The sequence below is a fragment of the Plectrocnemia conspersa genome, unplaced genomic scaffold, assembly GCF_051122295.1.
Source record: "Plectrocnemia conspersa isolate PC_06_02 unplaced genomic scaffold, ASM5112229v1 ptg000001l, whole genome shotgun sequence".
NCBI lineage: Eukaryota > Metazoa > Arthropoda > Insecta > Trichoptera > Polycentropodidae > Plectrocnemia > Plectrocnemia conspersa.
In genome coordinates, this window is record NW_028277165.1 from 8537876 (window position 1) to 8550070 (window position 12195).

Below are 12195 nucleotides of genomic sequence, written 5' to 3' on the forward strand. Positions count from 1 at the left end.
CCTATTTTCAAATGAATTGAAAATGTTAAGTAGTTTTTTATAGATTGAACTATTTTGTCTATCATTGAAAATCCTAAATAGTAATGTCCAATTTGAACCATTAAATTTTAAAAAATATTTAAAAAAATCAGAACGAAGCAAAAATTATATTTAAAACCCAAAAAGTTGAGGGTCCGGTATTCGCACACTCGCTAGCTATCGGTACCTCACGATAGTGAGGTACCGACAGCTAGTATGTATTATGTTATATTACAATGAATAATGAGAGACCGTTAGTTATTTCAGTTATTAGCAAAAAAACGTAATTCAAATTACAAACTATAAAATCAAACCTTATCTGGTGGTGTTAGCCAAGGTTCAATTAAAGATCCTTTGCTATTTACAATAATCACGATTGATTTCGTTCTAATCGATGACAACACATCTCATTACATGTCCCTATTAAAATGGCTAGTCACTGCAAATCCGATGCATTAATATTTTAGGTACAGCGGTACCTCGACTTACGAACTTAATTCGTTTCCGTCCGTGGTTCGTATCTCGAATAGTTCATTTCTCGAAATCCAATATTATTGATTATTTTAATACCGAAATATATACACAAAAAAGCAAATATGTACGTGCTGCGTGAGTGGCACACACCACTCGAATCTATTGTAGATTCATATGTAGAGGTTAAAATGAAATATGAAAAAAGTTCGTAAGTAAAGCGGTTCGTAAGTCAATGTACTACTGTAGAAAGACAATATTTTCGCTGTCGACAAATTAGTTGAAAACTAATATGTGTTTCTCGAATTTTAACTTTCATCGTATTCATGCTAATATAATTTTCAAGTTTATAAAGTTAGCTATTGAGTTAAAGATGGAAAATAAATAAATAAGAGCATTATTTTTTGTATGAATTCTAAATAGGTAAAGCAGTATAAATCGCTCATATACTAAACAATGCTTTTGATGTGAGTACTTTGAAAAGTGTACAATACAATTCCAAAAAAATGATCGTGCTGGAAATGAGAGCATTAAAAATGAACAAGTTAATCAGAATCAGAATCACACACAGCAATTCAAGAGTTTGGTGTTAATAATTAAACAGCTTAGCAACTCAAAAAAGTTTGACAAATGGGTGCCGCACATACTTATTAAGTCATAAAACATTCCGAAAAACTAAAATTGCATTGAATAAAAATTACGGACCGTTCTCGGTATAATCCACTTTAATTTTTACAAAACCCTATAAATGGGAGTTGTTAAAACATCAACCAAACTCACCAATAACTGCGACGTCTTGTCTCCTCGCACTCCCCGTGTGAGCGAGCCAAAGGGAGGATATCTCACCACACGCATGCGAGTTGTACGTACGTATTGCAAAAAAATATTAATATTTTAGTCCCCCAACTACACGCACCCAAATAGCACGTTCCCAATTTACCGTGTTATTGGGGGGCTACTGTATATCAAAAACACACATATTTGTCATTGTTTTTTGATTCCTGAAAGATAATTAAAAAACGGTTTAAAACAAACCAGGATTACTTTTCGTGGAATTAATGTTTTAATAAGTCAAATTAATCAACATTTTTTTATATTTTTATAAATAAAAGCAATTTGTTAACATATAAAATTTATTTAAAATACAAATGCAAAGAATGCTTCATTATATACATAAATCAGAAAGAAATATATAAATTAATTTATTTAATATCATTATAAATATATTATAAATAATTCATTAAAATAATGTTATCGAAAAACATTGCGGATTCCATTTAATATACTATCGTATATCGCGGGATCCATTTTGACATCGCATCCGCAAAGATGATGTCTAATACTGGAAAGGCACTAAAAATAAATAGTTTTTATTATTTTGTTTATAGAAAATACTATTATAACAAATTTGAAATAAACCTTTTCTATGTAAGACATGTTTGTCGTATGACACACGTCATTCATATTAATCGCAAATTTTCCAGGACTCGTTGTAATCTTGTCGTATATTTCATCGACAGAACTGAGAAGAGTATCGACGTCGCTCTTATCGTTAATATCGCAATGTAAATATGTTTTAAATTTATAAGCCACATTATAGTATCCACTGTCGCATATTTCTTTTTTTGTGAAGAAGCACCTATAAAAATTCATTTGAGCAAAACATTTTCTCACGTTGCTGTCTTGTCATTCTTACCTTAATTGAGATGCCGTTCTACCGGGAGGCCAATACGGAGATATGATCAGCGCTAGAAAAGGTTGCGGAGAAAACGCCGTTTGCAGGTCGGCTTGTGAGAGAATATCTTGACCGGACGGTTGAGGAGGAAACAATGGATGACTGTGGTGCCATCCGACAGTTTCGTATCCTGACTCGGTCAGCAATTCAGAAGCTGCACTCTGCGATACTGAAAAACGATTATAATTATAGTCGCCCGAAAGATAACGATTCGAAGATTCGACTTACCTGGACACATATCGCAATGAGTTCCGCTGTCTTCCAAGCTATTGCACGGTACGTACTTTTTGATTGATACCGTTTTTTTGATAGTCGAATAATGACCGCCTAGTAAGCCCATCACTTCTGCGCGAGACGTGTAAGAATGCAAATCCATTAAGATTAAAGCCGATAACGAAAGCTGAACATGGAACGGTGCCTGAAATAAATAATTAACGAAAATAAATAAAAGTTATTTTAAATAATTTTATATTAACCTACCGGATTGTCTTCTGTAAAAACTTCGCAATATATCAAATTTACGGGTTTCTTTCTGTTTGGACGATGTTGTTTCGGTTCGGATATAGCATGACATATTTCACCTAATTCAGTGTGAGTTATTGTATAACCACCAGCTCCGTCCTAGTATCAAAATATTTTTTATTCATAATTTAGGGAAACAATAAAATATAAACACTCACAACGACAATTTTCTTTTTCCTCTGTCTAGGCAAATCGCAAATACTAGTATCGATCGTTTCTACTGCAGCAGGTAGACTATCCATCATGTTTGAAGACGTATTCGGTTTATTAAATATCTCAATGAGTGGACGTATATAAGAAGTTTGTTCTGAAATTAAAGTCAATATTAATTTTAACTATACATAATATTTACTGCATTATAGTAATTTACCGCATCCAAAATTTATAGCACCAATTTGTTCCAATATCATGTGTATTCTTCCAATGCAGTTAACATCGCCACAATTTTTTAAACCGTGTCTCGCTGCCGTCTTGGTAAGATAAAATGGCCGACATTGATTCCAACAGTTGAAAATGTGAGATCTTATTAGAATGTATCGTTCTGGAGTCTTTGATACTCTTCCTGTAATTTAAAAACAATGTATTGTCAGGTGATTCCTGTTTTATATGGATTCCATTAAGAAGAGCCACAACCAAAAGTTTTTAAGTCGTAATATACGAGTAAATAGATGTTATATTGATAATAAAAATAAAACGTTTAATTTTACCTTCAAAAAACTCGGGATATAAAATCTTTTCCAAATGAGTTATTTCGCCTTGAGCAATTACATATTCTTTATTCGGTATGTCCAAACATTCCATATCAGACTTGAGAGAGTCGGGTATTTCGAGTGTTTTAACATCTTCTCTTTTAACCTCACAAACTTCATCGCTTGTTAAAATATCGTCTTTTTCGTCGGAAACACTAGTTGACTCATCTTTAAGTTCAGTCTTGAAATTGATCAATTCCAAATCGGCTTTAGAGTTGCTCCAATTCTTTGGTGGGTTGTCGTTTTCACTATCGATATCAATCTCAATGTCACTTTCTTCACCGGGTTGTACACATTTCTCAATTTTTATCTGAAATTCGATAATAATATTATATATGAAGACATATTAAATCAAATCTTAGTTTTTGATTATACGAAAAATCAGATACAGTAGTTAACACAGTCATTATTCATAATTGAGAAAGAGATGGCAACTTTGTTTTACGCTACTAGCTCGAAAGCACACAATACGGATATACGTTCGATATTGATTCGATTGATTGATAAATATAAGAGTAATATGATTGCCATCTCTTTCTCAATTATGAATAATGATGAAATGGACAGATTTTAAGTTTATTCGTGGAACCGAATTTATGATGATTAACCTAACCACTTGTTCTCCTTCGCTGAGTGGCACCGCTTGACCAGATCCCGTCACAATCTCCATTTGAACGGCCTTAGCTTTAGAAAAGCTCGAAGATCTAACGTGTCTCTGCTTCGGCGATCTAGCTGTCCTCTTCCTGTCTGAAAAACGACTCAGCCCCGACGATTTATACATCAGATTACCGAAATTGATCTTCTTTTCTTTCTTCACATCAAACCGATCGCCCGTTGACTTATTACGTTCGCGTGCATTTCTATTCCTGCTTTTAGAACAACTAGATTTTTTCGGAATACCGTACAGCAGGCTCTCCCCGTTATCGTTGCAAACTTCGTTTATCACCGACAGCGTATCGGATTGTAGCTTGTTAAAGTTTTTCTGATCCATAGTGATGTTGTCTACAATTTGCGAATTCTTTAAGCCTCTGGCTTTATTGCAAGATGTCTGATTTTTATTTTTGGCATCGTTGATAGCTTTTTTAATGTTGGGCACGGTGGGCTCCGCAGTGTTCACCATACATATGACTTCCTCCATAGAAGCCGGAATCTCATTATCGGCCAGAATGTCACCGTACTCGAGATCCTGTTTGTTAGTCTCGTCAACGATGTGAGACTCGATTCCCAAAACTTGCGAGTCCATATCTATTCCATATTCGGTTTCGATGAAATTTCTTATTTCTGAAGGACTTTTAGTACCTACAAAATTAGAAAGTCTTTGTACGTCTTGTCCGTACATTTCCTAAAAACATTCAAAGTTATGAATAGAATATGAAATAATAATATTAATCGAAAAAATTGCAATTATTACCATTCCTTTTTGTAGCTTGTCTTTTTCAGAGTTTGACCATTTTATTATGTCGTTACTAGTAGAAGGTTGTTCATCGTCTTCACTGTCATTTCTGTAGTGAAAAATATGTATAAACAGTTTGTATTATAAATTGCGTTTTGTGAAGTTGTATTGAAAGAATAATTATTTGAATCGCTATAATTGACAGATATTCCAATTTTCACTCATCACATAAAAGTAAACTTACATTGCATTATCGTTTTGGGGATTGTCATACCAACAAGCAGTCGTCGCAGAATCCAAGAGCCATTGAGGATGCACAGTATAGTCACATTTCAATAATTCCGAATAAGAACATCTATAATAGAATAAAAACAAATTCAATTCGTTATATGATTGCTTTGTTTTGACAGTTGCGGATGAATTGAAATACGTAAGGTAATAAGGCGTTGGAGAATATACGAACATTGGCGTGTGAGGAGGCGAAGACGGCGACGGGGGAAGCACACCCAGAATGTCGACTTCGTCATCAGAACTCGACATTTATGATTGGATTTTGTACACAAAACGCCAAAACAATCAGATGTATCGGGGTGATGTTGCCATTGAGCGTCGCTTTGCGTAATGTTGCCACTCTGAAATTACTCAAATTGATATAATAGTCAAATTGCTCGTTATGCGTATATAAAATATTGTTTATGTTAGTTTCACAATTTATTTTATCGTTTTTATGTTATCTTCTTGTTTTGCTCTACAGCTTTGTCACAGAATTTTGCAAGAGAGAGGTGGGTGAGTATATTCTCTTTTCTATCGCACGGATTCACTTGCACAAGTGCGTGTGATAGAGCGAAAAAACTAGGGCAAGGTGCCTTACGCTCTGACTCATTGGCGTTACAATCGTGCGTCAGTATTTGCTTGTCGTCGGGAGAGTTACGCCGAAGCGCAGAATATTCTTGCACTTCTTAATTCTTTTTAGACTTAACAAGTATATTTAATATTTTTACTTCGTTAAATAATTTTAATATAAACTAAATTCAGTTCAATTAATCTTTATAGCGATGGCCGAAAGACACAATGAATATGAATCAGAATCTGACGAAGATTATTGTAATTTCGAAGTTAGTAGTTATCACATTTAAATTTGAAATTAGTATTTATTATAAAAGCAGTAATAACAAATTTTCATTATTTATTTATAGTTTGTATCAAATGTGTAAGATTCATCCAAGTGAATAAAAACACGGAACATCAGTATAATGTAAGTATGATATCGACATTTTGTTATGATAAAAAAATATGACAAATATATTATATATTTTGCAGGAAACTTTTAATATATCGAAGTCGGGGCATGTTTGGAGCTATGTAGTATATTTGGTTTTGGTGATAGCATGTGCTTGGTGTCTTATGTTTCAAAAAAATTCACTCGGTTCTGTTGCTCAGTTCAAAAGTTTTTAGCGCAGATAGTGAAACAGAAAAAACAAACGACCATCAGTGATTACTTTTTATTTCAGAACACAATGCGTAGTGGATCTAGGAGAGTAAATGACTCGTGAATATTCTTGCTAAGACCCCTTCGGGGCTCCAGTTCAACCAGGGGCTCTGAGGCGAGCGCCTTCCTTACCTGTGCGTAAATCTGTCACTGGACACATGTAATGAACAACGGCTATGGATTTTTGTTCACCTGCTGAACCAGATGTACCTAATATCTTGCCCTATGCCGCATATTTTTAGATTTAAAAAAATATATGTCAAGAGTCAAGAAACAGATCAATGAACTTTATACCCCATAAGGGCTTCTTGGCGACGTTACAGGTGCATTTGATGTCCATTCTTGACAGTTAAAAACCAAAGTGCTAGGGTTATCACAACGAAACAATTATGAATTATTTTTTTTCCTTGTTAGCAAAATAAAAAGTAATAAATACATTTTGTTATAAAGTAATAACAATCAATATAAAAATAATAAAATTACCGTTAATAATAATTATAACCACGTTTATTTCAGTTTAATGAGGGTCGAGCAATTTCATATTACAAACCTAAAAACCGAGAGGCATTCGTACGTTACAAACCTTTTTTTATTCGTTAGCTACTAACACAAATCATATAAGTCAAGTTCCGCATCAATTATCAATTGTTGTTTATACGTTTTATACAAAGGCGCATTGCCAGCCCTGGCGACGCTGAAAAGAAAAAAATAATTTTAGCTGATCTTAAAATATTTATTCAAGAGGTTACAATTTTAAATATTTCTTCAGAGATGTCACTATTTACCTAAATAGACTTTTATTATTATGTATAAGCGTAAATAAGTTTTTTGGTAAATGGCATAAAAGTCGTCCACGGAAATAGTGTCGTGAACGCTTATAGCCATAAAATTGGCTAAAAATACGTTTTATATGGATTTTTATAATAGCTCGATAATTTTAAGGAATTCGTTATTATTTTTGGTAAACAATTTATCTGAAAATCCTCGAAATGCAATATAATAAAATATTAATTTTTGTCGCATATAATGAATAATTTGAAGCTTTGATGATGAAATTGCATTAAATATGTATTAGCAAAAAATTGTCACATATTTTTCAAAATATCATAGCCGTCTTTTTATTTATGGCGCTTGTGTGTGCCGTACATTGAATTAATATAATATGCATTTACCAATATGATAATTGGATTTATTACGCTTTTGGTTAGTTTTATATTGATAAATTGTAGTCGAAATTAGTAGTCAGTGCTGCCACCGTTACTAAAGCGCTTAAAAGCGTTTATGACGTCCTATGTTAAGTTTGCACTTATTCTCAACGCCCTAAGTATTGTTTTTGAACTAAATATCCTTAACACGTTAAATTAAATTTCCATTACTGCAATATTATTTAAAAAGTATATAGACTTTTTTTAGTATGGCAACAATTTACTAAGGCGCGTTGTTTGTCATTTCATTGACAATTGTCTTGTAGTACCACGAATATTTGTTTGTTTTAACTTGAAATTACATGTTTTTAAAGCGGATACATAATAGTTCATATTTATCTGGCCTCTACTTATTTTCACTGCGTACAATGACGAGTGTCACATGCTCTAATGATAAAAATGATAAAAATGCAACAATCAAATCTACAGAAAAAATATTGAAAGTGGACTTTGAACGCAAGGAGAATAAATCGCGTATAAAGGTAACGAATAAGCGAAAAAATGTAGATAAACAAGAAATTGAAACCAATATTCAAGTTAAGATTGAGAATCAAAGATTCTTAGATTCTATGGATAACATTAAAGTAGAACCAGAAGTTGAGATTAAACAAGAGCCTCAAACGCCTCCAAAGAAACTGAGGAAACAAATAAAAGTTGAATATGAAGTTGCGTCTACTGATAAAGTTTGTTCTTTTATGAACTTATTACATATTTTAAATAATATAATGAATATAATTATACTTTTAGATTGACGCGAAAATTGAAGTTAAGCTTAAAGAAGAGTCTCAAACATCTAGGAAACATATAAAGGTAAAAAGTGATCAAGTGTTTAATTATTCTTTATAAAATAAGTTATTTATTATTTTACTAGATTGATATAAAACAAGAAAAGAGCGATTGGAGGCCACCGCATTGGGAAGAAATGCTGTCAAACATACGCCAAATGAGATCTGCCCAAGTTGCTCCCGTTGATAACATGGGTTGTCATATGTGCCACGATGAAGCGGCTCCGCCCCATGTTAGTTTTATAATTTTTCTTAAACACTGATTAAAGTCAAATACATCTAACTTCTTTCTTTGTCATAAAAATATTGGAATAATTCCAGTCGCCTTGTGTATATTTTAGATCATGAGGTATCAAAATCTTATTGCACTTATGCTATCGAGCCAGACGAAAGACCAAGTCACTTATGCTGCCATGCAACGATTAAAAACGCACGGATTAACTATAGAAAACATTCTAAATACATCTGATGAAGAATTAGGGAAACTCATCTATCCTGTCGGATTTTGGAAAGTGAGTGTTCGATCATAATTAAGAAACTAGAGAAATGTAAATTTAATTTAACGTTTAATCTAATTCAGACTAAAGTCAAATATATAAAGAAGACCACTCAAACATTGAAAGATGAATACAACGACGACATTCCTAGCACGGCCGAGGAACTTTGCCGTTTGACAGGCGTTGGTCCAAAAATGGCTCATATTTGCATGAGCGTCGCTTGGAATAAAGTGACAGGAATTGGTAACATTTATTTTGTGTATAATAATATACTTTGATGTTTGTAATATTTTTTTTCTTATAGGTGTTGATACGCATGTTCATAGAATAAGCAATCGGATCGGTTGGTTACCTAAAAAAACAAAAACACCAGAAGCGACTAGAGCATTATTACAATCTTGGCTGCCGTACGACTTGTGGTCGGAAGTGAATCACTTGCTCGTTGGTTTCGGCCAGACGATTTGTGCGCCTGTTAAACCTCATTGTGAATCGTGTCTCAGTAATACTATTTGTCCTTATGAAAAAAATAAATAAATAAAAATCTCATTTATTTTCACTTAAATATCTGTTTTCTTATTTTACAAGGTCTTAGATAAAATTATTCGATAATAATTTAGAGAAGGACGAAATTTTTGAGGACGTCTGGTAACTGTGTATATTTGCATTCTATTTCACACTTTGTTAAAAATAACTGTTTTTCAAAGTATAATTAAATAAAATATCTAGCCATTGATGAAGAATAATCTGAAACGAGATTCTCACGCCAAATGGGAATTTAAATCCCATTATTAATCTTTACTGGACAAAAACATTTTTCCCGGTCCAATTTATTAATAAACTAGTATAATAAATCTTGTATCCGTTCTAGATGTATGGACTACTATCTGAAAAAACACCCAAGAATGCAATGACAAAAGAAAGTTTCGCTCTATCCTTGTAAATAATATTTAGTTAATTGTTCACTATTGTAAAAGAATTTATTTTCTTATTATCCAAAATTATTGAAGATGGAGAATATTTAATGTAGACGAGACAGGTTTATTTTGGAAAACTCTTTAACAATGAAAAATATGAATGAAGTCTTCACGCATCCAGACAATTTTTTAAATATTTTGGAAGATTGTGGATCCCAATGGAGAACGCATATCTCAAGTGCGCAGGGCGATCAATAAAGACAGCATGTTATAAAATACTATATGAAGAAAAGAAAAAGAATAGTGGAAAACAGGTAACTCTTAATAACTTTTCAAATGAATCACCAGCAAACCCCACTTAATTTACTTGATTAATAAATATTTTAAGATACAAACAATTTCAAATTTTTTTTACTTCCCTCTACTTTCGAACATTCAACATTCGCACACATTTTCAGGAACCAATTATGTGCGAAAGTCGAGGATCGCCTGTATTGTTTTGAATGGGACATTGAAAACATTCGTATCTTTGTTTTTTAAATTATTTATTCCTTATCGTTACAAAAATCTATTTTGTCGCGGGTGCCGCTGCCTTCACAGTCTTCTTGGACTTGAGAGCAAGATTGCGCGCTGTCTTCGCAGCCTGCTTATTTGACTTCAGATTATGCTTCTTTGAAAATCTGAGGTTTTTCAAAAATTTAGCATCCATCTGCAAAAAAGATTCAATAAAAATACGCAAACACAAACTGATTAATAGGTACTACAATTTATTTCAAAACTTACACCGAGGGTGGATTCGAACCTGGTCTTCTTTGGACGCTTGATTCCATTGCGATGCGCCTTTCTGTCTACAAACATAAATAAAATTGGTAAATATAAATAAAATATGGCCAACTTCAATCTCAAAAAGTTTGAGGTTATGTTTTATAACGACGGTCGACCAAACATTCCAGTTATTATCCACACGTTTATCACTATATAATACTCACTTTGGTTATGATTTGTGTGATTCTTGGACTTGGCCATGGCGACGAATGGTCTTTCTTACCTATAAACATAAAAATGTACAATTGGTAACTGTCAATTATAAATGTATGGCGGATGTAGCAAAATTTTATAATTATATAAAACGGATCTTATAGAATTCGTTCTGATTAAGAAATGGTATAAATATATGAGGATTAAATAGAAGACGATGGATTACCCGCAGGACAAAACACGCAGATGACAGCTAAAGGCCGAAAGAAACAACCTGTGTAGCCATGTCAAAAAATACACACATTGGGGTAATATCAGACGTTATATTTTAACAAAATATATAAAAAAATATTTATAGAACAATTAGATCATATTACATATTTTAACGGTTAGAGAAAAATGCATCTATTAACTACTATTACAATTCTATCTGACTCCGACAGATGGTTAAAAAACGTTAGATAGTTGTGATTATTGGAGAGTTGTTAAATATATTCCTGTTTTTGCAACAATAATTCAAACAATACCCGGGACCGCAACTTATTCTAGAATCAAAACAACTTGCCAACAATACAATGAAATATATATCAACGGTGAAATTATTTCAGCTGCAAATGTATACTATCAAACAATCTGTAGGGGGTCTATTTATTTATATTTTCATTTAAATTTTCTTATGGGCAAAACTTGCCGGTACTCGGGTAGCACTGGCGTAACGGACATACTCTTCTCGTGGCAACTCTGGTGGGTTCGCACGCCGGTGCGTTCCTCCCACACACCGTCCGCTCACACGTTGTATGATCTAGCATGTAACTTCGTTAATTCTCAATAAAATACTACTTCAGCGGATCAATCTGTGTTTAATTGCCACCCGTCAACAAAAATCTTATGGAAAAAATAGTGAAAAAATGACATAATAAATTACGAAACAAAATTGAAATAGCCACTGCTAAGCATACTCTAATCAATATTGGGAAAATAAACTAAGCGACTTTAATCCAGAGGACAATTCTCCGTGGAACATGTCAACAATTCTACGTTCTATCTTTAAATCTATAACAAGTCCTGCAATTTCGTACATTACCTCCAGTTTGAAAATATATAGTTAATACTCGTAAGTACCTAATAAAACTTCAGTCACAACAAAATTCTTCGGTAAGAATCGCGTTAAATACTCCATGGTTCGTTTGCAACTCGATGTTACACCATTAATTAAAAATACATGCCCTATTTGAAAACTCGTAAATAAAATGTAAGGCACCGCGAGAGAATTAAAACAGATAAAAAACTCATTATTAGAAAAGTATACGAGAAATTACAATCAATAATAATATTTTTCTCTTTTTTTATTAACTAATAATGAAAAAAATAATTTCCAGTTTATACATAAGCAGATCATGGTATATAAACTGCAAAACACATAAAATATTTTGATAAAA

General features: G+C 32.8%; 3 protein-coding genes across 4 annotated transcripts; 1 reads left to right on the forward strand and 2 right to left on the reverse strand.

The window, feature by feature from the left end:
* Positions 1-1624: 1624 nt before the first annotated feature.
* Positions 1625-5516, reverse strand: LOC148238691 (uncharacterized). The gene is made up of 12 exons (XM_088190605.1): positions 5352-5516; positions 5133-5243; positions 4907-4997; positions 4109-4837; positions 3454-3805; positions 3117-3308; positions 2905-3053; positions 2705-2845; positions 2453-2642; positions 2186-2393; positions 1909-2128; positions 1625-1842 (listed from the first exon to the last, which is right to left on the reverse strand). The coding sequence occupies exons 1-12, from the start codon at positions 5426-5428 to the stop codon at positions 1741-1743; spliced, it is 2562 nt and encodes an 853-aa protein (XP_088046731.1). The 5' UTR covers positions 5429-5516; the 3' UTR covers positions 1625-1740.
* A 2128-nt stretch (positions 5517-7644) lies between these two features.
* Positions 7645-9426, forward strand: Nthl1 (Nth-like DNA glycosylase 1). Of its 2 annotated transcripts, none has more exons than XM_088200641.1 (6): positions 7645-8265; positions 8330-8392; positions 8454-8600; positions 8709-8879; positions 8948-9107; positions 9169-9426. In XM_088200641.1, exons 1-6 carry the CDS (start codon positions 7885-7887, stop codon positions 9396-9398), a joined length of 1152 nt encoding a protein of 383 aa, XP_088056767.1. In that variant the 5' UTR covers positions 7645-7884; the 3' UTR covers positions 9399-9426. The 2 variants fall into 2 exon arrangements, with proteins under 2 accessions (XP_088056767.1, XP_088056758.1); XM_088200632.1 differs by having other exon boundaries at positions 7778-8247.
* An 880-nt stretch (positions 9427-10306) lies between these two features.
* RpL29 (ribosomal protein L29) lies at positions 10307-11023 on the reverse strand. The gene is made up of 4 exons (XM_088200653.1): positions 10983-11023; positions 10768-10826; positions 10562-10626; positions 10307-10487 (listed from the first exon to the last, which is right to left on the reverse strand). Exons 2-4 carry the CDS (start codon positions 10802-10804, stop codon positions 10347-10349), a joined length of 243 nt encoding a protein of 80 aa, XP_088056779.1. The 5' UTR covers positions 10805-10826; positions 10983-11023; the 3' UTR covers positions 10307-10346.
* Between the last annotated feature and the right edge of the window lie 1172 nt (positions 11024-12195).